General features: G+C 45.7%; 1 protein-coding gene across 1 annotated transcript; it reads left to right on the top strand.

The window, feature by feature from the left end:
• Nucleotides 1–1,344: 1,344 nt before the first annotated feature.
• LOC142023507 (E3 ubiquitin/ISG15 ligase TRIM25-like) lies at nt 1,345–25,797 on the top strand. Its single transcript, XM_075014545.1, has 6 exons — nt 1,345–1,935; nt 7,383–7,478; nt 8,497–8,730; nt 14,288–14,450; nt 18,760–18,822; nt 25,251–25,797. Exons 1-6 carry the CDS (start codon nt 1,345–1,347, stop codon nt 25,787–25,789), a joined length of 1,686 nt encoding a protein of 561 aa, XP_074870646.1. The 3' UTR covers nt 25,790–25,797.
• The last annotated feature ends 29 nt before the right edge of the window (nt 25,798–25,826 follow it).

Genomic DNA, 25,826 nt, shown 5'->3' with positions numbered 1-25,826 from the left:
GCTAAGGACTCATAATTAGGCGTTACTGTGATGTTTCCCTCAGTATTGTCATGCAGCAATAGAGTATGCTGTTCCCACAGGCTCTCCGAGCTAGGCAGCATCAAAGACGCTTGCAGGCAGATTGACCCACAGAAAGGAAGTGGATTTGCCTAGATACTGAGCAGTACATCCATGGACAGACATGGGACCTAGAACGCCTGACTTTTATTCCCAGCTCATACAGCTGCACTGTGATAAAAGATCCAGGGCCTTGAATTGCAGAGCCCAGGTCAGCAGATGCAGGTGATAAAGTCACAATGTTGACATTTAGGTTTGCAGCTGACGGTCTGAGAACTTCCTCCCTCATGTGGTCTCAGAGCCTAGGCTCCAGCCCAAACTTCTGTACTATTTTACAGCCCCCACGCACCCCCCGCCCCCACCGCCTGAGCCCTGTGAGCCTGTATCAGTGATTCCAAGCCACCTGTGGGTCTCTTATCCCGGTGTAAATATGCTGTGAAAAATTCACTTGACTAGTCTGTGCCTTGGTGTCCACCTCTGGAAATGGGGAACAATGAAAATATTTTATTTAGCAATTAAGAAGCCTAATTAATAGCTGGGAAGAGCGAGGAGATCTTTAAATGAAAAAGGACTAGAGAAGGGCCACTAATTTGTGTGCGTAAGACAACTGAAGTGAAAGGGCTCTTTTTAACCTAGCAGATGAAGGAGTAATGATGCAGTGGCTGGAAGCTGAAGCTACACTAGCGCACTCTAGAAATAAGATGCACATTTTTAACAATCCGGCTAACTAACCATTGGAACAATTTGTGTAGTGAGGGTGCCGGGAGCCATTGAACCCGCTGTATGACGGAAACCACTTCAAGACAGGGTGCTGTAGAACCCCAGTCCCCTTAGTTCCAGCATCTAGGCTTTCTTTGGTGTTATGGATTCTCCATCAACTGAGGCTTGCCCAGCTAAATCAGATGGCTTCCAATAGATATGGCCTAGCTCCACCTACGGTTGCCAGCTCTCCAGGATTGGCCTGGAATCTCCAGGAATTAAATATCAGTCTTTAGAGAAATATTGCAGTGTGATCAAATCTCCAAGAACACATCCAGCCAAAATTGGCAACCCTGGTTCCACCAGAAGTGTTGACCTCCTGCATAATCCAGGCCATACTAGAGAGTAAGAAACATACCTTCAAAAATCTATTCATGATCACTTGCATGAGAACATTATAAATCTGTTGATTACTTTCCACAGCGTATCTTGACCGGAGCATACTATGAGTAAACCTGTGTCTGTTTCAAGTTTCCCAGAGTTCTAGATACCTGGATCTGTGGTGCCCTAGCCCAGGATTCTGTCACCATGAGCAACACAAATTTTTTTCTCCTGGAGGACAATATCGTGTGCCCGATATGCCTGGAGGTGTTCACAAATCCTGTCACCACTGCCTGCGGGCACAACTTCTGCATGGACTGCTTACAAGATTACTGGGACCACCAAGCTGTGATTGGGGAGTGTCCCTACTGCCCACAGTGTCGAGAACCCTTCAGCTCACGGCCTCGACTCTGCAAAAATATAAGCCTTGGCGAAATAGCGGAAAAGTTTGCCCGGGAGGAGGCTCAGGCTATGGCCAAGCTCCCCCCACCAGGTCCTAATGACATCCCTTGTGATCTCTGCTCCTCGAGGAAAGTGAAGTCCGTCAAGTCCTGCTTACAGTGCATGGCCTCTTTGTGTGAAAACCATACCCAGCTTCACTATGAAGACAAAACTTTCAAGAACCACCAGCTGCTGGAACCCATGGTTGACTTGAAAGCCAGACTGTGCCAGAAGCATCACAAGCTGCAGGAGCTCTTCTGTAGGACAGAGGGTGGGTTAGTTTGCTACACCTGCATCCGAGAGGAACATAAGAACCATGACACCATCCCAATACAGGAGGAGAAAGCCAGGAAAGTGGTAAGTACGAACAACTCTTTTTCTTTGTGCCCAGATTCAAGTGGGGGGTAATAAGGAAGAGGAGTTGGATCCTCAACAAAAACAGGTATCTAGAGCTAAAGCCATGCCTACACTGCAGAAAAAGCATGACAAGGAGCCATTCTTTGCAAGCACAAGGGGATCCAACACCTGAGAACATACTTGTACCCACACAAACCAGTCATCCCAGGCCTCTGGTCATAATAATTAGTTACAGCATCTAGGTCCGATCTTTAGCAGATGTGTGGCTGAACCAGTCTGGATGGGAAGCTGTACTGGTTCAGATAGCTCTCACACTAGCCTTGGAAAATTGCCCAGAAGTCCTTGTTTTCAGCCATAATGCTCTGCGCTATGGGGATAGGTGTTTCAGGAATCCCCCAGAATCCACTGACACAACCACTGTGAGCAGGTGCCCCATGTGCCAACACGATCAAACACATCACTATGTCACCATTGCAAGGAAAATCAAGCTGGCCCTTAAAGACTTTGCAAGAGTTTCTTCACTCACTGTCTGATACAACACTCGCGGTAACTATGAGTCAGATCATCAGCTGTCACTAGCACAGTGATAATTTACCCCATCTGAAGGCCTGGTCCATTGACTTCAATGAGAATTAGATCAAGCGCTTAATAAACCCTCTGTATAGTCAGCTCCCAGTCTCCTAGGACAGGCAGTTCCAGGGACCTTAAAATACATGCATCTCTTGCGAGAATGAGTGAACATGACTCCAGAGGAGCATGTCTAAAATGCTTGAAACTGGTTGCTAACTGGGTGGATCAGTCCCTTGACTTAAAGGGTCTGGGACACAGAGTAAAGAGACATGAACTATTCCCTAGGAAAGATGGATCTAACAGATTCATACCTCCGTCTACTGAGGAAAATGTATTCTTGGCCATACCATTCTCTAGACATGGGAAAAATGCCTTTCTTCAGCCTCATTGATCATGAGGAAATTCATCTTACTAAGCTCGATCAAGGCCACTCCACCTCCACAGGACTTTCCACATCTTTGTGCGCGCTTTGGAGAGAGCCCTAAAGACAGGCCCATGCAAGTGGACATAAGAAGAGTCAAGGAAGAAACCACTAATAGCATGTTGCATTCATGGTGTGGGGAGAAAGTCTCACTGGGCTCCCCAGTGGAGTAAAGAATGAGGAAAAGAGAGAGGGTAGGAATAAATCTTTTCCATGTTTCAGAATACTAGAAAAAGGGACATAATCATAAGCTGGCTCCTGGTTCAGATTCAGTAGCCCAGTATAAATATGTTGAAAAGGAATTTCTGAAGGACTCACCGGTGGCTTCTCTCTTTGCCCCTGTTGAAGTCCTAGGTAAAACTTCCCTTGAGTTCAGTCAGAGCAGAGTTTGGCCATCATGACTGGTGTGGAGAAAGTAAATAAGGAAGTGTTGTTTATGCCTTCTCATAACGCAAGAACTAGGCGTCACCCAGCGACATTAATAGGCAGCAGCCTGAAAAAAACAAAAGGAAGTATTTCTTTGCACAACACAGGCAACCCGTGGAAGTCCTTGCCAGAGGATGTTGTGAAGGCCGATGTTGTGAAGGCCAGTGCTGTAACAGGAATCAAAAAAAGAATCCTAGTAAGCTTGTGGAAGACAGGTCCATCATTGGCTATTAGCTGGGATGGTGTCCCTAGCCTCTGTTTGCCAGAAGCCGGGAATGGGCAACAGGGGATGGATCACTTGATGCTCACCTGTTCTGTTCATTCCCTTGGGGACACAGAGCATTGGCCACTGTTGGAAGGCAGGGTACTGGGCTAGAGAGACCTTTGGTCTGACCCAGTGTGGCTGGTCTTATGGTCTGTGAGCATTCTTTCAAAGGTCTCAGAAGTGTCTTTTCTTTGCCACAGTGTGTGCTTAAAGCTCTCCCATAGGCCTGTTGTCAGATCCCTATTTCTCTCACACACTGTTACTTCCTGCTTGCTTTATCCATGTCTTCAGTGCCAAGTTTTAATTTTAAAACAATCTAAAATGGTCTGAGAGATGATTCACGTTGAGGAACACAGCGAGAAATTTTCAGAGGCACATAAAGTCAGTTGGAACTGGGCATCTGCATACCCTTGAACAACTCACTGTAAGATCCTGTCTCCAGCAGGGACCACACTCCTCAGCAGGGAGTTCAGCTGACATGCCGAGGCACAAGATTTGAGCACTCTTATCTTGTCACAGCACAAAAGTAACCACTTCCAGCAGATTCCCAGCAGCCATTGCCTTCTCTGGGGGCAAGAGGTGAAAGAACTGAGGCCCATGTAGTCCTATTATGAGGACCAGGAAGAGCACATAGAATAGGCAAGGAGTGAGTTTGCTCAGCCATAAACCTATGGAAGAAACGTATTGTGACTCAGAATATTCTGCCTTTGCTCTTTTTTATCTGTACTGTGGGCCAAGAAGTGTCAATGAGCAGCACAGTTCCACTGACATCAGTGTAGCTAGGCTGATGTGCAGCAGCTGAGGAGCCAGACCTGAGCAGTTAGCAATAAATAATCCTGCATCCCTGGAGATCCAGGAATTTGTTCATCAATTCTGTTTCTAGAAGTGTGTATCTGCATCAATCAGTGCAGAAACAGCCCTCGTGGAACTTACCGAAACCAAAGCAGGGCCATTAGTTGATCTGCTCCTTTGGAATAAAGTTAATTTGTAGTGGCTCTGTCTCTCCTTTAGGATAACATCCAAGGAGAGGCTTGGCTAATGTGCCAATCAGAACACTGGCTTTTGAGAGTCTGCATTTCATCAGGGTTGCAATCCGCAGGGAGCAGAGCTGAGCGATTGCCAGGTGCTTTTCTGCAGTCATGTTCCCCTGGGCGGTGAGCTTATTAGAGCTCTCTCTGATCAGTGAGGGTGAGGTCTCGTCAATATTAACAAAGAGGAAGCCGTGCTAGTCTATACACTATCAAAACAAAAAGCAGTCAAGTAGCACTTTAAAGACTAGCAAAATGGTTTATGAGGTGAGCTTTCGTGGGACAGACCCACTTCTTCAGACCATAGCCAGACCAGAATAGAATCACTATAGGGGCCTGTCTGCATATGTGGCTCAATCTAATTCTTGACCTTCCCCCCCACCCCTCCACTCTCTGATTTGCTCACCTTGATTATCATTTTCTGATTTGTCCTCCTTGCTTACTGTTTTTGGTTCTCTGTGCCTTAAATATTGAGTCTGTTCTGGTCTGGCTATGGTCTGAAGAAGTGGGTCTGTCCCACGAAAGCTCACCTAATAAACCATTTTGCTAGTCTTTAAAGTGCTACTTGACTGCTTTTTGTCTCGTCAATATGTTCTTGAAGGCAGTGAAGATCTCACACCTTTTGAATTCTAGGCCCTATAGAGTAGGAAAGTTGATGCACAAGGAGCTTTTTGCAGGACGGGCCATGTTCTGCAAAGCACAGTGTGAATTTATGGTGCAGTTATTTAAGTGCATTTATTATTCTACTTCTGTTAATCACATTTGGATGAGAGAACGCACAGGTAACCCAGGCTGCTGCCAGAGGCTGTGAAGCTGGCAGTCCTTCAGGGTTACCACTCAGGAAGGTGTTTGATGTGCGTGCAGACTGTACTGCCTAAAGTGCCACCTCTCTGATAAGGTGTAGCTTCAAGGATCATTTGTGGTCATGAAAGGCCTCATTTCATATGAGTTAGGGACCTTAGTCTGTGCCCTTTGACCTGTGTGGCAGACCTAAGGCAGTGGGCTGTAAGAGCCTAATGGAGGGCAGATACACAGGGAGCTGGGTGAGTGGGTTCCTGTTTCCTACATAAAAGGCACCTGAGACTTATTAAGAGCTGGCTTGTAGCTAATTAGATAGTTGTGCCCAGTTAAGGCCAGGAGGCTCACCTTAAGAGGGTTCCCCCAGGTAATGGAAGAGGAGAAGGAGAAGAGCGGTGGACTAGGAGTGGAGAAAGTGTTGAGAGAGTAAAGGTTTGGAGAAAGCCCAACCAGGCACCTGAGTGAAGGTGACAGAGGGGAGTGGGTGGAGAAGTGGCCCAGAGAAAAGGCTTCTGCAACTGGACAAAGAAGAAGCCCCATCAGCTGCCCCTATTCAGGGTCCCTGGACTGGAGCCCAGAGCAGTGGGTGGACCTGGGCTCCCCCAGACTCCTCCGCATGCCCTAAGGAGGCTGCCTCTGGCAGGAATGAGAGGGAGCAAAAATTGCTGGAGGGGTTTTGTCCCTGGCAAAAAAACTTGCTTGTATTGAGACTGGCTTGGGAAGTGGAGTCCCTCACCTCTGGAAAGAGGAGGCAGCATGAGGGTCACTGTTAAGCCTCTGAGGCTTGCTAAAAGCCCACCGGGAAGTGTGGGACCCAGAGTGAGTGGCTGGAGCTCCACCACACCTGTTACATTCACCCAACTTAAATACCCCTCTCCCGTTTCAAGTGGATATGTTAATCTATGTTAATCTTTACTTTTCTACCTCAGCTGCCGTTCTGTTAGCTGTGCATCATTCGGCTACTGATTCATTCCACTCCAAATACACTGAAGTGTTTCCTCACGCAGGCTGCAAAATGGACTTCCCCAGGGAATGTTGAGTTTTCAGTGTATGTGTTGGGCGGGGCGGGGGGGCGAAGCAAAATTCAAAACATTTCCATTTGGAAAGGCTGTTGCAGTGCCTCATGGGAGTTGGAGTCCAGTTACTTCATGTCCACATTCTCTACTGTGTCCCGGGCTCACCAGCCAGATTACATTTTACTTCATGTACCTGTCTCCCCGCTGAGGAGGAAGATGCAGTGCATCATGGGAGTCCCAGGCCCTGGTGCATAATGACAGCATGAAGCACCTAAATAAATGTTCCCCTGAGTCGCTGCTGTGGCGTATCTGAATCAAAATATTTCTGCTTTCTTACTCTTTGTTTTTGCATTGAAAAGACATTCTTTTCCTGTGGAAAACCGGCATTTGCTTTGTCAAAAGCCCAGTTTCACCCTATAAAAAAATTGACTGAGGATTTTTGACCAACAGGTCGGTCTAGATACCTGATTCCTACTGATTCCTGCTTTAAAAATGCTTTAAAAGGGAAAAACGCTGTGTACATTGAAAACACGCATTAATAGGCTTATGCTGCTTTACAACCGTTGAGGGTCTCGCTCTTAGCCAGATATTTTTGTTTGTGATTAGCAGGGAACTCACTAATAATACACATATGTAAATTATCCTCCTTAGTTTTTCAGAGTGAACAGTCCCTTGATCAATGAGGGTAGCTGACAACTCAGAACGATTGTTACAGACTGTCTCAAGTTCAGGGTAACACAGTATCATGTTACTAAGTCTTCCCAAACATCAGCACTTGATTTTTTTTCTACATCAAACTGTGGTGAGCAGTTGCTTTTGCAGAGGATTGTGCATTCACATGGTCTTAGAACCCAGGGAATGGTATATGTAAGGTGATGATCTATTAACAGTGAATGTAAATCGGGGCAGTCTTTCTTTTCCAGGTGGAGGCCAAGAGAATACAAGCCAATGTGGAAAACCAGATCCTGATGATGGCATCAGACTGTCACAAACACAAAGGAAGGGTGATCTACCTCATGGTAAAACTGCTGCTTTCTCTCTGCATACTGTTAGAATCAGCTTGAACCAAAGTAGTTCCCAAACTTCAGACTGTTAAAGGTCTTTAACAGGGCAGATTATGAAATGAGAGATACTGTATCACATGGATCCCGGAGACAAGAGATGAGAATCTTTTATCCTCAGATACAGCCAGTATTAGGTGCTGCCCTGTACAAGCAAAGAGACCCTCAACTCAGTGGCATTTGTGTGCATGTTACAAAAAATACTGGAAGATTTTCCAAGCCAGGAACAAAGTTCAGATTGAATCTCTCTTGTCCCGCACCCTCAGGACCTGACTGGTGCTGGGTGAGAGAATTTGCTGGGCCATGGGAGGTCAATATTGACTAGCATGTGACCAACACTTCCACTGCTTACTGGGCTCTTAAAAGACATTGAGGGGTAAATTACAGCTAAATAAAAGTATAGCACACTGAGAGCCAGGATTGGTGGCTGGAAACAAACATTATGGGACCACGGGAAACTTGGCCATACCCATGCTAAGTGGTCATCTGACTAACTAAAATCATGCCAGACTACGGATATTGCCAGATGAGAGAGTTCTGGGTCAGAGAGGCTCAACCTGTAATTCCTTTTTATTATTGTTCATTTGTACCACGTATCACCCACTGTGGCCCAGGATCCACTGTGCTAGGGGCTGTACAAACACCGAACCAAAAGTTAGTCCCTGTCCCAAGGAGCTTAGATGGCAGGATCCCAAAGTCTCAGCTTCTGAGGCCATAACACGCTGAGAAAGCAGTGGGAGTGGTTCCCCTCACAGCTACTGCGCAGTGTGAGTTGAGGGCAGCTGTGTCACCTCAAAGTACTTTAACTTTCCTTGGAGAGCCGAGGTCTTTCCTCAGGTTATCCTATTTACTGTGCCAATAGTCCAGGCCCTTCTTGGAAAGTGAGGGCCCTCTTTTGGTGGGAGGGTGTCTGCCTGTCAGGCTTTGAATCCACATGTGTCTCAAAGATCAGTGACTGTGTGTTCTTCCCGTCCAGAAAGTGGTCAAGAACTCAAGGGATGAGGTGAACCAAAGCTTTGCAGAGATTATGAAGGAGATCAAACGGATGCAGGTGAAGGTGCTAGAGTTTCTGGACAAGGAGGAGAGAGCCGCCCTTGTCCAGCTGGGCAATTCCATTCAGCAGAAGCAAGGGAAGCTCGCTGACCTCAGCAAGCAGAACCTCTGGCTGACAAATCTCCTTGACCATGGAAGTGACCAACAGTTCCTGCAGGTAGAGTTCACCCCGCCGCTCCGTGACCACAGTTCGCGTCAGCCATCAATATAGCTCAGGTGTCCTTTGGTAGGAGGTCTGCCCATGTTTAGCATGCTCCCTGCAATGACTTCAGCTATAGGCAAGCGGGAGAGTAAGGGTGAATTTTTATACCTACTTGTGGTGAGTAGAGGCTGGAATAGTGGAGAAGGGTCCTGCATTGTACTTCCCCGTATTAGTCCTTGCACCACCTTCTGATGGGAGAGGCTGGGGTATGATTCCCAGCCGGAGGCTATATTGTCATGGTAGCTATTGTTGGATAGAAGAGATTGGGGCAATGGTGACTGGTGAGAGCCCGGGGGACACCTGCCACAGGTCCTCCCACTTCTCTGTCCCAAACCCCTCCGCACACCACCCCTGCCCTATCTGCACCCACACCTGCTGTGCCCTAGCCCACTTCTTCCTCGAGAAGCGGGGCACAGCTGAACAGTGAGTGCAGTCAGTGGGGTTGGGCACTGGGGGTGCCTGCAACCCCAGGGGCAATGTGTGGGTGTGCACCTGGGTTGTGTCTCTGTCTGTAGCCCCTCTACTTGTCCCTTCTGGATCTTTAATGGCTCCCAGAGGAGCTAATTGCCACAAAAAAGGTCAAACCAGAGACTTTAACCCATGCTGGCCTGCCAAGTTTACTGAGAAGGAATTATAGCAGCCGTATAAGAGTTACATCGAGTACTCAACTCCGATGTTAGACGTAGCAACACATGAAAAATTAAGGCTACATCTACACTAGCCAAACACTTCGAAATTCCCATGCAAATGGCCATTTTGAAGTTTACTAATGAAGCGCTGAAATACATATTCAGCGCCTCATTAGCATGCGGGCGGCCGCAGCACTTCGAAATTGACATGGCTCGCCACCGCGCGGCTCGTCCAGATGGGGCTCCTTTTTGAAAGGACCCCGCCTACTTCGAAGTCCCCTTGTTCTCATCTGCTCATAGGAATAAGAGGACTTCAAAGTAGGTGGTGTCCTTTCGAAAAGGAGCCCCGTCTGGATGAGCCGCGCAGCAGCGAGCCGCATCAATTTTGAAGTGCTGCAGCTGTCCACATGCTAATGAGGCGCTGAATATGTATTTCAGTGCTTCGTTAGTAAACTTCGAAATGGCCATTTGCATGGCAATTTCAAAGTTTTTGGCTAGTGTAGACATGGCTTAAAGGAGTCTTTCACAAACATATACAGACCATTCGTGCTGGCCCTATACAGGGCTTACCTGGCGAACGGGAGGGTAGTTACCAAGCTATAGGTGGTGCTTCTTCTCCTTGTTTATTCTTCTTCGTTTTCTGGTCTGTTCCCCAAAGCAAGGCATTGGTTGCTCTAAACCCCTCTGCTTCACAGTCCCAAAATCCTCACAGAAGAGCACCACGGGCTTCGTCAGGTGCTTGAATTAAGGAATTCCCACAACTAAATAAACTAAGTTGATTCTTGCACTGTCTCCAAAAGAGTTATGTGTCTTAAAACCCTGCCCAGTGGGTGTGTAGTTACTAACTTTGACCCGATTAGTAATTTTGGAAAGTGATAGGAGAGGTGGTACCCCAAATCTCCCTACTTTTACTCCTCAACTTTTTACTCTGACTTAGACGTGACCTTCTGCTGCTAGATGATAATGACCAAGTCAGCTTGTGCTCCATGCTGGACCTGCACTCATAGGATATTTATATTTGCATGGGCCCTTGCAGTCCAGTCCACAATTCTTGCCAGTTTGACTTATCAAGTTCACTTCAGCTCACTTCTGCTTAGAGAGGGCCTGCTCCCAGAATCCTCTGTTCGTCACGTCACGTTATGCTGACGTCATTCACTCGGTATGGTGACACCCCTTTGGCACCAACCCAACACTAATGAAGACTAGCTGTAGCAGCACAGGTGGCAGGATGCGGTGGTCGCGTGGAGTACACACCCAGGGTCGCAGAGGGGACATTCTCAGAAAGCCCATTCTTACCGCAGCTATGTTCACATTGTAGATTGCAAGCTCAGGGACAGTGGGCATGAATGTGACTCCAAGCTGAGAATCACACCCACAGCCTCTAGGTACAGACATACCTTAGAATTCCAGTAGCTCAGAGCATCCTATAGCCCAGGGGTCGGCAACCTTTCCGAGGCGGGGTGCCAAAATTTGACCTCTGTGTACCAGAGTGCCAGTGATACTTTTTAAAGTCACTAATAGTCCTACTTACCACAGCTTTGTTAATAAATAAATGAAGCTGCAGAGCTTTACCATTGAGGTGGTGGTTGGTAGCATTAGCTGGTCTTTTGTTAATCCGCAGGCAGCATGGCTTTGAGCAAGCTCCTGGCTGCATGGCAGGAGGAGAGGCAGGGCTGATCTGCCTTGCGTGCTAATGAAATTGGCTTGTGTTGGCATTTGTGCCGGGGGTTGCTGGCCCCCTGCTACAGTCATTGCTACTGCACCAAGTTTTATTTATCATTTTCACTTTATCAGCCAAGGAAATGGAGCTATGTGGAAGGGTAATATCAGGGGACTTATTATTATAGCATGCAACAGGTAGTCATTATAATTATAATCTAATGTTAGTTACAGTATCTGTTCTGCCCCCAGACTGGTGTGTAGGGATAAAATAAACTTCAAACACAGTCTGTTTGCATGTTCTTTCTTTTAGCGAAAAGCTTCCATTAGTTTATTGGACTCAGAGTCTTTAAATCAAGACTGGAATGCTTTCTAGGAGAGATGCTGTAGCTCAAACAGCAGCTGGGGGCATGACACAGAAATTACTAGCTGACGTTCTGTACAAGGGGTCAGTCTAGTTACCTTCCAGCCTTAAACTGTAGTGTTGGAGGAGTACCTAAAAGCCCGTATCAAGAGCAGAGTCATTGTATAGCAGCTAACAGCAAGACACATAGAAAATGGCAGCTCCTGCCTTGGAAGACTCACAGTCCAAATAGCTAAGGCACTGTGCCCACTTTACAGATGGGAAACCTACACATGGAAGGTAGTGTTCCCTGTAAGCTGAGCAGTTGGGCAGCCATCCAGGAGAGATTCAAATGCTGCCCAGCTGATTACCAGAGCTCCTGCAGCCGGCAGCATGTGTTTCTGCTCATGGAGCACATCCACACATGCCCTGGCACGTATAACAAAATTTATTCTGCACAGGATGGAAAAAATTAGAGGGAACATTGATGGTGAATGTAAATGACTTATCCAAAGTCACACATAGAGTCTGTAGTGGTGCAGAGACTGAACCCAAAACTCTGGACTCCAAGGATGCAAAATATTTAATTCATTGCTAAACATGATTAAGGTTGACAGGTTCTGATCTGGCCAAGAGGAAGACAGGAGATGACCGATACAAATAATCAGGCAGACACCACCTTTTTTTTTTTTGGCAGAGTCACTGTGATGAAGGTAGTGACAAGAGAACTAAACAAACTGTACTGGAGGCCTTATATGGAAGAATCAACAGATGGGATTCTTTTAATTCAAACATTTGGAGAGGTGGAGAAATTGGAGAGGGTCCAGAAAAGAGCAACGAGAATGATCAAAGGTCTAGAGAACAAGACCTGTGAAGGAAGGCTGAAAGAATTGGGCTTGTTTAATTTGGGAAAGAGAAGATGGGGGGGCATGATAGTGGTTTTCAGGTGTCTAAAAGGTGTCGTAAGGAGGAGGGAGAAAACTTGTTCTTCTTGGCCTCCAAGGATAGAACAAGAATCAATGGGCTTAAACTGCAGTAAGGGAGGTTTAGGTTGGACATTAGGAAAAAGTTCCTAACTGTCAGGGTCGTCAAACAGTGGAATAAATTGCCTAGGGAAGTTGTGGAATCTTCATCTCTGGAGATATTTAAGAACAGGTTAGGTAAATATCTATCCAGGATGGTCTAGACAGTACTTGGTCCTGCCACTGGGGCAGGGGGCTGGACTCGATGACCTCGCAAGGTGCCTTCCAGTCCTAGCAGTCTATGATTTATGAAGAACGTTGTGAATCCAAACGCTTAGCCACCTCATGCTGGGTAAACAGACTTATCGACCTGGCTCTTAATTTGGTAGGATACAAAACTGGGGGAGATTTTTCTCCACACTTCCATGTGAAGGTCTGGAAGCAAAGTAACATGACCGCAGCCAACTTGAGAATGAATGAATTCCAAACAGGCTCAAAAATTACTGTTTAAAAAAAACACCTCTTCAGCTTTGGAACTATATCAGCCAGAAAGACAATAAGAAATTAGTTTTGGAGGGGTAGCCCTGTTAAGTTCATAGCTTCACAAAAATAAGCAGTCCTGTTGCACCTTACAGACTAACACATTTATTTATTAGGTAGTGAGCTTTCCTGGGTAAGACCCATTCCTTCCGAGTCCCAGGTTCCAGTTCTGGAGCATTCAGAGATTCTGAAAAAGTGGGTCTCACCCACAAACACTTACTACCTCATAAATAGATGTGTTAGTCTTTAAGGGAATACAGGACTGCTTGGTTTTTTTCACATAACACATTTAGACCATCACAGAACAGTAGCCACATCAAGCTGTTGTTTTTCTTTCTTGTGTCTGCTACTAATCCCTGCATTAAGTGCAACAGTTTGTCTTTTCTGGATGGCATGCCTCTATTCTGAGGTAGCGGGGAACTTATTTTAACACCAAAAACAAGTCACCATTTCAGTGAAACCCAAGAGGATTTACTTGGAGAACAAATGCTGCAGCACAATGGAGGAGAGAATCTTGTCCTGGAAGCTCAAGTGGTTGTTATTGTTAATTCATGCAAACGAGTCCTTGATAAAGGGGGAATTCCACCCAGTGCGGAGTTCTGTGCACCATTTAAACTTATTTTGAGGACATAAGGGTGCACAGGCTAGGCCCTCGGCACTGGGGCCAAGGAGGGTGAAAAGAAGTGTATATGGGACTGCTGAGAACCCTTGAACCAAATTGTAAAACCCCTGGTGTCCAACAGACTAGTCACTAGCCACGTGTGGCTATTTGGCCAGTTGAGTGTGGCTAGTTGGCTTGAACAATAAATACATTTTCAGAATAATGTGGTTGGTTCACTATAGCAGTAGCCACTATAATGGCTACAGCTTCCAAACTAGTTGGACACCATGGCTGTAAACCATGGGTATGATGGAAACCACTGGAAGGTGGTGGTAGCATCCCTAGCATTCCTAGTTCCAGCACGTATGCACCCAGCCACCTAGAGACACCCTTGTTCATGCTGTACAAACAGCTTTGCCACATCCTTTTGCATGCAGAGATATGTGGATATTTCCAGTACAGTTCCATACTTTTTCCAAAAACTAAGGGCATGGACAACCACTCAAGGTTAAACACAATGCTCCTCTTGACACGTACCCCTCAATACATACATACTCAGTCCTAGCTCAGCTGACTGTTGAGAGGGCTGAAGGAGAAGAATCCATGACGGGCCTGATTCCATTATGCTTATCCCACTTTGGTGTCTTCTTAGTCTACAAGAAGTCCCTTTCGCTCTGCAGAGTAAAGAAGTAGCCCATGGATGGAGGGGTATCAGCATCTATGGTGTGGTTTCAGTGAATACTGAGGGGACTTTTTAAAAATGTTTCTGCCCTGCCAGGAATTCCCAAAGCTTAAGAAGTTGGGAGCCTGCACTGAACCCGTAGTCAGTCTGAAATGCGAGGAGAGCTCAAGTTTCGTCAGCCTTAAACAGACGTTGGGGGACCTGAAGGCTCAGCTAGTGATGGTTGGCCTCTGCTTCATCAACAAAATCCTCACAAAAGGTGAGTGAGCGTCTTCCAAGGGGATCCCCGCCCTGTTCCCGTCTCAAAGGGATTTTCTGCTGAGTGCATCCCCGAGTTCCAGTTCCTTTGGCTGTGCTAGGAATGCCTCCTGTTTACTGATCTCCAAGTGCTGAGTCCTGGCTTTGACACAGACCATTTTAGTCGCTGAAATGGGGAATACTGTGCCCTCTCCTGGATTTTAATAGGGAGTTCTGTTTTGCCACTGATTATAGGCCAGGATGGACATGGTCAGCACTCCAGAATATCCCTGCCTCTCCAGTCTAGGGTGATCGCTATTTCCTACTTTGAATACCTCCTCCTCTCAAGAATGGCTATGAACTTATGAACTTATATGTGGCTGATCTAGACGATAGGGCAGTTGACTCCCTAGATGCTGCTTTGCAGAGCATTCAGAGGTAGCACCTGGGCATGTAGCACCACCAACCTTCTGAGTAGTAGTAGTAGGCATCCTTCAGTCTGCATACACTATGGATCGCGCCCTTTATAGTTTCAATTGAGGGCTTCATTTACAGCGTCTACTGTGACTATGAAGACCCACACGAGAGTGACAGTCCTTGCTGCATCTCTTGCAGATGTGGTGGGTGTCAACATTCTATTGGGAGCCTAACTAGACACTCTTTATGAAGCAAGAGGTCTGATCGTTAGTCTCTTGAATTGCTGTGCTACCAAGTCACCCACTGTCTTTTTGAACAACTTTGTTCCCCATCATTTCATGTATCTGATTTATGGATACTAACCTTCCATTTACATCACAGGCCCCCACTGAAGAGATTTCAAGCCCGTAAAGTTTCATCTCTGGGCTCTTGTTCCTACACTGAGTCCTTTTGTCTCCCCCAGCTCACTTTCCCATTTAGCGCTCATCCTTTGCCTGCAGAATGTAGCATCAGCCACCTTGTCTTGCCATTAACTTCCAGATGGTGGTGTGAGAAGAGAGGCTCGAGTCCAGGGTAGAGGGTCCCTTTTCTTGCTCCAGTCAGAATGACACTGTGCCTCCAGTTTAGTCACCTGGGACCAGATCTTTGATTGCTGTACATCAAAAGAGCTCTACTGAATGTATCTATGACCATTTCCACCACTCTCGCTACATACAATCCTGCAGGGGCTATCGGCTAACCTGAGGAGAGCTGGTGTTTTCTCCAGCCTGGCCAGCCCAACTTTTTCAGTGCTTTGCTGGTATTCATTTATGCGTATTTATGCTTTCCTGTTTTCGGTACACTCACTACAAATATGCAAACAGAAAATTAACTGGTAACCTTGGACTCTTCCCAGCTACTTGAGACTCGCTGAACTGTGACCCTAGGGCTTAAAGTGTGAATCTCATTTAAGAGAGTCAGCTATGTATAAGTCCCGATGGCTGTGCCATGTCATGTGGCGTGTCATGGTCCAATGCAGAAAGATGAGGGGTTGCGTCAAGGGGCGTCACTTGGTGGGGCAGTGGAGACAGCAGACCCCCCCCCGCCAGCCCCCAAGAACCCTGCTACCGCAGGACATTGTCTCCCAGCTCCCCTCTACCCAGGAATGTGAGGAATGTAGGACGCTTTATTTATGCATCCCTGGCTCTGCTGTTTCCCTGAGGCTCCCCTCACCACCTGTCCCCAGCCACACTGATTAAAAAGCTACTGCACTGTTCTCTCTCCTCCACTTCCACTGGGGCTGGCTATTCTTTGTCACCTCGGAATGTCAGAGCACCAGAGCTAAAGAATGACCACAGACAGAAAAGGGGGGAGCCCCAGCCCAGCCACACACATGCGCACACTGCCACTCTGCCAGCTTGGGAGGGGGCCTGAGAAGTGACTGCCCTCAGCCCATCCCCTTCTGCCCTCAGCCCCACCCTTTCTAGCGACATGGAGCCAGGCCTCCTCCCACCTTGCCCTGGGGTCAGTCATGTCTGTCAGCTTCTCTGCCCTCCCTGCAGAAAAAAAAACGTGAAAAGACACCTCGGCTGTGTCACTTCGGATGCCTCTTGATGTTTTGCGTCCACCTGGGCTGCTCACAAGCAGCCTATCAGCATGCAGGTATCACCCCAAAAAAGCACCTCTGTGTGGCTGCAGCCAGCCATCCTCTCTTCAATCCCACACTGGTTTCTACCACCTGGCTTAGTTACCACATAAAGGGGTAATCCACTATGCTCCCCACCTCAACCCTTCCTCCTAATAATATGTATCATGCACTGCGTTATCCTGTCCTTTTCGGGACAATTCAGATAACAAAGATAAGAAAATACTATACAACTTGCTCCTATTTTACATGAAGTTGCCCATACTTTCCACAACACTTGATGAAAGTAGATGAAAGAATAAAAGTGTTTCTTGAACTACAAAGAGGGAGATTTTGCGTGCAAGTGGAAAGGCACTAAAAGGCAAAACCGATTACAAGAACAGATAAAATGCTTCCTAACACTAACCTTAACAGACTAGGCTTGGTTCAAACTGAAGTTTTTAACCACAGAGAGAAAGCCGTGCTAGTCTATATACTATCAAAACAAAAAAGCAGTCAAGTAGCACTTTAAAGACCAACAGAATCGTTCATTAGGTGATGAGCTTTCGTGGGACAGACCCACTTCAGAAGAAGAAGAAGAAGAAGTGGGTCTGTCCCACGAAAGCTCACCACCTAATAAATTATTTTGTTAGTCTCTAAAGTGCTACTTGACTGCTTTGTTTGTTTTTTTTACCACAGGTTCCCGATATCTTTGATGACCAAATTTCAGTCAGGCTTTGCCTCCAAAATCCACAAGCTGTTTCTTTTGTCAGCTTAGGTTTAATAAAGAGGGGTTGGAAGAGAGAACTTGGCATATTTTTACCCCCTGTATTTATAGTTCATTCACCCTATGAAATGCATTTCCCTGAGCATGACCTCTAGAAAAAGTTCTTTCCAGCTGAACAAAGAGACAATGGGAGAGGGGAGTTCATGATTTTCCTTTTCTCCATCTATTTTCGGAGAGGCAGATTTTCTTTGGCTCACTGTCCGAAGACAGCTCACATATGCATGCATATTGAGGAGAATACATAACCCTGTGGTTAAGACCTCATTGATCAGTTTTATATAATTGGAGCGAGGTGAGTTTGAACATGTACCTTAAACATTACACAGGGGGCATTTAATACCTTTACACACAATGTTTGCTACATGTATTTCACCTTCCTGTTACTGAACTTTGAGTTACTCATTTTCAAATATCTCCAAGGCTATTTTGTACAAAGATTATAACAGCAGTATGTAGGATGTAAATACAAGAGTACACCAACTCAGTGTCACACAAGATAGGGATGGATTGATTTCACAAGACTTCAATTTGAATATCCTTCCAAAGTCAGGTACTTTGTGTAAGATGCTAGTGGTAGAAATCTCAGTAGAGCAGGTCTCTGAGGCTACATCTACATGGCCAAGTTATCTCAAAACAACAGTAGTTATTTCGAAATAACTTTGGTATTGTCTAAATGATGCACACGCAATTTTGAAATAAATTCCAACAATGGGTGCATTATTTCTGTTGCAGTAAACCTCATTCCCTGAGGAATAACACTTATTTTGAAGTAGTGCTATGGACTAGAAATGCTATTTCGAAATGCATTTTGTGTGTGGTTGTGTTATTTCAAAATAAGATATTTCAAAATATCTTATTTCGAAATAGAGCTGTTGTGTAGATGCAGCCTGACTGGGCTGGGAAATATCCTAAGAGGTGCTTCTCTTGTGATATTTCAGGATTTCTGGGTCCAGCTCTGAGCAGAAACACACAGGCCGTATCTATACTTGCACTCCTCTTTCAAAAGGAATGCAAATAAGGGAAATCAAAAATGCAAATGTGGCACTGATTTACACATCTTTTGCTTCATTTGCATAATCTTTTTGGAATTGCTTCTTTTGAAAGAAAACAGGCAGTGTACACGGGGCTCTGAAACTAGGAAGTAAGGTTCTTTCGAAGATGGGGTTTATTTTCGAAAGAGCCCCATCTATACTGCTTTATTTCTTGTGAAAGAATCTCTTCCAAAAAGGGATTATGCAAATAAAGCATGAGATATTTACATCAGCATCTCATTTGCATTTTTGATTTCCCTGATTTACATTCCTCTTTCAAAAGAAGAGTGCAAGAGTAGACACAGACATACATTCAGAGACGTGAAAACAGGCCAGTTACCTCAACTGAATATTTGCCAACCTGCAGAACACTTTGGGAGAGGGACAAAGGTTCCCAGTGGAAATTGGCGGCAACCCCACTCGTGATCTAAAGCTCACACGTCCACCTGCACTCCAGCAGCATAAACCCTGCTGTGTGTCTTTCATCCTACAGGAATAACAATGCGCCCCTATGAGGTGATCCCGGTGGACGTGGACAGGACGAGCCTCCTGAAATGTAGGTGTTAGCACCACATTTGACCATCTTTCCCACATTCTTCCGTATCTGGCTTCTGGAGAGGGTGTAGTGGAACAGATAGAGTGCCCTCAACCGGAGCCACTCGGCGAGTGGAAGTCGCTTCCGTTTGACACAAGACGGGACAGGCCAGCCAAAGATGCAGCCAAGTGTTTATTTATTGTGAGAGCAGCACCAATGGCATGGAGCAGCCATGGGGAAGTGCAGCAGAACCCTAGACTCCACCCTACCCTGGCAGGCAACCACTGTGTCATGTGATCACTCTCTGTAGTTATTTATAAAGGGTAAACACCAGGCTGGTGCTGTACAAACAGGCATGAAACGTCCCTGCCCTGAGGAGTTTGTGATTTCAGGGCCTGATAACAGAAAATTTCCATGTTCAGCAGAGCAGCTATTTAAACCAGGGCAGAGTTGGCCCTGAATGGAGAGACCACGCCCTCTCTGAAAGGAAGCATTGTTTAGTGGGAAGAGTATGGGAGACTGCAAGTCAGAAGGTCTGGGGTTTGTTCCCCACTCTGACCGTCACTCTTTGGGGTGACCATGGCTAGGCTGTGGTGTCAGCTACACACAGTGGAACAGTGGCAATGACCCATTTCCTAGGGAGGTTGTCAGGCTTCTTTAATAAAGATTTTGAAAATGTTTTAGGGTCGTCAGGCGAAAGGCACAATGGAAGACCCGCGTAGCACATTGAAGTAGCACACTGGATAGACAGGAGTGGGGAGGCTATACGTGTGTGGGAACTTCATAGCTAGGAAGCTTTCGATACGGGCTAGGATGACCATCCGTGGACAGTCCCATATTTGGGATGCCAAAAAGGCAGGTGCTGGCCAGAGAGCACATAGGTCACTTCCCTGAGCTTAGGGAAGAGTGTGGGCGGCTGCCGTGTCCCTGCTTCTTCCCCAGGACTCCCAGGGAGAACTGGGGGCTGCTGCTCCCCTGGGGTTCAGGGAGGACCGGTGGCTGATGCCTCCTTCCCAGCTCCCCAGGGCTTGGTGGAGCCGGGAGGAGCCGCCCCTCCCCCCACATACGTCGCTGTCTCGTATTTGGGACAGGGAGATATAGTTGCCGTAATATGGGCAGAGATCATGGTGTGCCATTCAGCTTAATGAGAACAGAGTTTCTCTGACCACTTAGTTGAACCCAGTATCATGCCCAGCGTCTGCTTCCACAGAGTTCTTAGGAGAAATTCATTGGCCAACCAGCAATAAGGTGCCCTGCAAACACTCTCTATGTAGGGAACCCAGCTTGCAGGCATCTGGCCAGAATAACTGAGTCTATGCAGCCACGCTCTACCAGCAGAAACCTCCAGGACACCAGAGGTGTAGGGGTGAGTCTAAGCCCAGCTGTTTTATAGGCATACCACAGCTCATGGAAGCTGTTGCAGTTGGAGTAAGAGCCAAGGTGGCTCTAACTTATGTCAGAGGCCAAACTAACCTTCACCATTCAGGAATCAATTTTATCCCATGTCTGTAGAAGCAGGAAACATATAGGTGTCCTTCCAATCAGTTCCATCATGTTTAAACACTATCAGACTAAAGCAAAGGTTGCCTAAGCTGTTATTTTACGGTTAATAGCAGGGCGTCTAGACCCAGAGAAGGCCATCGGCCAAGTTCAACTCAAAACTTAGATTTTGGATAAGAAAAAAGTTGTATAGACATGTGAAATTGGCCACGTTGCTGTGGATTTGCTCTGAAATTCTAATGGAAACAAGTTCCCTGGTTCTTGAACCCAAGTGCCAGTGCATTATGGGATAAAACTGAACTTGAAACAGACTAGGAGCCAAATGAACAAAATTGAAATTGACAAGTCTAAGCTAAGGGTAATGCAAAAAAGAAAAAAATAGGTATAACAACAGGTGAGTTAGATTTTTAAAATTCTTTCAACTGCAATAAGGTAAACAACGCTTGTGTAATGTAAGCAGGGGTATTTTACAAAACACGGACAATGGTCCTTTAATCATTAGTGTACTTTCGCTGAGAGCTCATGTAAGCAATATGTGCCTTCTTTTGAAATATTGTCTCTAATTTTGAAGGTACAATTGTCTATGCCTGTGGGAGTCTTTTTTCCCACTGCAACTAATTGCAGGCACACACGATAAGGTTAAGCAGCTTACATATTTGATTTATGGGCTCAATAAAGTAACGGGCTCTAGCTTATCATTTGTGACTGCAGTTAATTGTAGGTCTAAACTATGCTTGCAGAATTACAGGCTGGGTTCAGGTCCATATAAAAAAGTAGCCCTTTATATTCAGGACAGAGCAAAAAGAGTCTTCTTAAGCTGGCTTAAAGCCAGGTAACTGCCTAGTCTTCAAAATACCTGAGAAAGTACTTCAAAAACTAAACGAAATATATAACTCACTTCTGCTTACTACTAGGGGGTTTGTGGTCTCTGTGGCCACATCTTCACAGCATCCTTATTTCAAAATAAGTGCTCTGTGTGCAGACTATAAGCTTTGAAATAGGTGAGTGCTATTTCAAAATACTTTTTGGCCGTTTCTACACAGGCCACTTTCTTCGAAAATGGCATGGTAATACACAGTCCAAAATATGCTAATGAGGCACGGATGCAAATTCCCCATGCCTCATTAGCATACGGTCACGTGATTTGGAGTCCAGAAGACCGTTCTTCCGGATTCCACAACGTCATGTAGAAGCACAGCCCTGGGGGAGCTTCTGGAAGGAAGTCCTTCTTCCGGAGGCCCCTTCTTCCTGAAAATTTTTGGGAAGAAGGGGCCTCCGGAAGACCCCCACGGGGCCGCACGTCTAAACGGAGTTTTGGAGTCCGGAAGAACGGTCTTCCAGACTCCAAATCATGTGACGTTATGCTAATTAGGCATGGGGAATTTGCATTCATGCTTCATTATCACATTTCGGGCCGTGTATTACCATGCTACTTTCAAAGAAAGTGGCCTGTGCAGAAATGGCCATTGGCTGTGTCTACACTAGCCCAAAACTTTGAAATGGCCATGCAAATAGCCATTTCGAAGTTTACTAATGAATACATATTACATATTCAGCGCCGCATTAGAATGCCGGCAACCATGGCACTTCGAAATTGACGCAGCTCACCGCCGCGCGGCTCGTCCAGACAAGGCTCCTTTTCGAAAAGACCCTGGCAGCTTCGAAACCCCCTTATTCCTATAACAGCAGATTCTAATGAGGCGCTGAATATGTAATATTAGTAAACTTCAAAACTTCATTAGTAAACTTCGAAATGGTCATTTGCATGGCCATTTTGAAGTTTTGGGCTAGTGTAGACACAGCCATGTGTGTAGCTGCCCTATTTTGAAATAGCTATTCTGGAATAGCTTATTTTGAAATAAGGCTGCTGTGCATACCTAGCCACAGAGACCACAAACCCCTAGCAGTAAGCAGAAATGAGTTATATGTTTTGTTCTGTTTTTTAAAGTACTTTCTCAGGTATTGCAAAATATTTTGAAATAGGTGCTGTTAAAAAAGGGAACAGTGCCTATTTTGAAATACCTCTTTCAGAAAAAGCACCATCCCATGTCTTAATAACTATTCCTCCTGCAGTGAGGTTTAAAGCTTTCAAAATTATGCACCTGCTATTTTGAATTCATTTTGAAATAATGTGTGCATAGTGTAGGCAACAGTAAAGTTATTCTGAAATAACAACTGTTATCTCAGAATAACTTGGCTGTGTGGCTATACCCTATATGTCCTGAACTAGACGTACTGTATCTTAATAGGAAAGAGTTATTAAGAAGAGCAGTGACATTAAATAATCGTGACATTGGTTACAAAAGTAAAGTTAACTGTTGCATAAAAGAGAATTCAAAAGTAAAGTTAGTTTTGGACAATTACTTTTCCTATATGAGGCCTAAAGTGAAGGGAAATATTTTATTTGTCTTAATTATCAAAAGGGTTTTGTTTGAATTAAACATTTAACCTGTAATACAACCTCTGCAGTACTACCCTGCAGAGTGAAACTGACTAGAACTATTTTCTTTGGCTGAACAAGATGCAAAAAGTTAGCCTACAGCATAAATAATGAGAAGTTCTGGGTGGAAGTTGTCTTGGAGGGCAGGGTGAGGAGAAGCTGAGCTCAATTTTGCATTTGTCTTCAAGGAGGGGGGATACAGGATTTGGACTAATATGCAGAACTTCTTGATTAGAGAGAGAACCTAGGTGAGGTCTTATAGGAGTTTTAAACTGTTATTATGGACAAGATGACAGCTATAGTTAAAGCTCCCATATTTATTCTATCAGAGAGGTAGCCGAGTTAGACTGTATCTTCAAAAACAACAAGAAGTCCCCTGGCACCTTATAGACTAACAGATAATTTGGAGCATCAGCTTTCGTGGGCAAAGACCCACTTCATCAGATGCATGTTGCATCTGATGCAGTGGGTCTTTCCCCACGAAAGCTTACACTCCACATTATCTGTAAGTCTATAAGATGCCACAGGGCTTCTTGGTGTATTTATTCTACACTCTTTATTTTTATAGTTGTTCAGAACTTCTTGAATCTTTTCCTTTTCAGGCTAAATTAATTTTAAAAGATGATGGTTTTGTCTTCAGGGTCAATTGTCTCCAAAAAAACAGATTGGCTTGTTGAAACCCACGGAGATTGGGGAAAACAGACTTATTAAAATAACAATCTGGTAGGTTTATGAAGCAACTCTACAGCCAAAAGAGCTCAAGATAGAATTTGAGCTTTCCTGTGTCAGTACTGCTCTGTGAAGAATCCAAGCACTTCAGTGAAAATTGGGCTTATTTTGACTGAAAAAATGTACTGTGCATGTGAGCCAGGACATCTTAAAGAGGGGGTCAGCTGGGCTAATGATAGACACGCCCATACCCCCATTGACCTGAATGGGAGCAGGACCTGAGTGAAAAGATGGGAATCTGAAAGCCTCGTGTCCATCGGGCTAAGCTAGCAGAACAGTGAACACCGAGTGAAGGTGTGAAGAGTTCACAAAGAGCTGCCACTCACTCACAGGAGGGAGACCTGTCATGATTCACTCTAAGAATAGGAACACAGGTTGTTGTCTCCAATATGCCAGGTAGGCTGCACAGTAGAGAGGCTTCCCCTAACTTACCTAGGACAGGGTGTTCCGAGAGGTGTCTGGCCAAATGATGTCAAATGATGGAATATGACACCTAATCAATCTCTAGGCCAACAGAGCTTCAACAGTTCTAGAGAGGAAAGAGCCTTTGTTTTGCTGGGGGGAGGGGCTGCTCTTTCTTCTCACCCCTCTCTCTTTTTAGTCTTTATTAAAATCCAAGGAGGAGACAATTAAGACTGCACGGTGAAATATGTGTAAGTTAAAACAGGCTAGAATTAAGGCTGTAGATGCAACTTTGACTCTCCCTGGTACACGTACTATACATATATCATCATATACTATTTTTCAGATACAGTGTTACTCCATAAGTAGTCTTAGTGGGGTAGCCGTGTTAGTCTGTAGCTTCACACAAAAGCACCCCTCTAGCACCTTAAAGCCTAACAATATTATTTATTAGGTAATGAGCTTCGTGGGAGAGACCACATCTCATGAAAGCTCATTACCGAATAATAACATTTTTAGTCTTTGAGTATTACATCGTGTACTTTTTCCTTTAACTGTAGATACACACAACCTTTTCCTGTGCAAAGTGCATACTTTTACCAACACAGCTTATTACATTTTAGGAGCACAACATCGAAGAATAATGAAAAATGGTCAGGGTGTTATTTGTACGATCATAGCACCTAGCAGGCCTAGTCACGCGTCAGGTCCCCCCATTGTGCTAACCGTTGTATGAAAGGCACAAAAAGAACAGCCTTTGGACTTAAAGTCTAAGTGTAAGGTAAGAGAAGAGACGGATACAGGCAAGGAGCACAAGGAAATGAAACAATACACTGTGACCTACATAGACCATGTGAATTTGCAACTAAGTCTCTGAACAGGAGCTCGATAGTACCAGCTCTTTTAAGCTGTGTTGGTGCCAGGAGGGGAAGCCTGTACCTTGCTCAGGAAGTAGAATAATGTTTTTAAAGGCTAACGGGGTGCTCAATGCTGAGTAGGACACAAGCAGCGTCCCTTGTGTTACTCACACCAGGGAGAAGTCAGGTGTTAACAGCACAGAAGTTAGAGTAAAACTGGGGTAATGCCAGCGTAGGGGAGAAGAAATGCGCCACATTCTTCCCCAAATGTCTTGCACTAAAAAAATCCAATGCATGCCTATTACATGGCCAACACTTCTCTCACCACGAGTGGCAAGCCCTCTCTAGGGAGAGAGGAAACAGCCCTTTGCCACCGTTCCTGAGAGGAATAGCTAATGTCACTCCCTACATCACAGTGGTCTCCACCCTTCTGGTTTGGGAATAGAGCTAGCCTGAGCAGGACAGATCCATCAGGAATGCATTCACTTTGGCTGTATCTCCTTTTGCCTCCTGTGAAACAGACTACTGCAATCTGAACTTTGATGCCAACACTGCCAATGAGGAGCTCTTGCTGTTCAAGGAGACCCACTCTGTGCTGAATATGGGCATCCTGCTGGAGTCTTTCTTTGGGCCCTGCCAGGGATTCAACCACTGGCCACAGATTTTGTGCACTCGCAGCTTGTGTGAGGGCTGCCATTACTGGGAGGTTGAGATCTCAGACTCCTGGGTCTGCCTGGGAGCAACCTACAGTTACCTGCACAAGACTGGGAAGAGCTGTATCTTTTACCTGATTGGCCGGAATGACACCTCATGGTGCTTGGAGTGGGACTCCTTGAAGTTCTCTGTCTGGCACAACAACATCCAAGCCGTGGTGAAGGGCAGCTATTACAAGACGATCGGCGTCTTCCTGGACTATGCTGCTGGCTCCCTGACTTTCTATGGTGTCGCCAACACCATGAACCTCATCTACCGCTTCCTGACCACATTCACAGAGCCACTGTATCCTGCCATCATGGTCAGCAGTGGTGGCTCCGTTACCTTGAAGCATCATCCAGAGTAAGGGCAGATTTGTTCTCTGTAGCTCATAAGGGTCCTTT

The sequence above is a fragment of the Carettochelys insculpta genome, chromosome 20, assembly GCF_033958435.1.
Source record: "Carettochelys insculpta isolate YL-2023 chromosome 20, ASM3395843v1, whole genome shotgun sequence".
Classification (NCBI taxonomy): Eukaryota; Metazoa; Chordata; order Testudines; family Carettochelyidae; genus Carettochelys; species Carettochelys insculpta.
Note: the sequence above shows the minus strand (reverse complement) of the source record. Positions and strands in the feature narration are given on the sequence as shown.

Coding starts and splice junctions, on each gene's coding strand:
- LOC142023507 (XM_075014545.1), top strand. CDS start 1,345: ATGAGCAACACAAATTTTTTTCTCCTGGAGGACAATATCGTGTGCCCG. Junction 7,479..8,496: donor GAAGGGTGATCTACCTCATG/GTAAAACTGCTG, acceptor CTTCCCGTCCAG/AAAGTGGTCAAGAACTCAAG. Junction 14,451..18,759: donor CAACAAAATCCTCACAAAAG/GTGAGTGAGCGT, acceptor TTCATCCTACAG/GAATAACAATGCGCCCCTAT.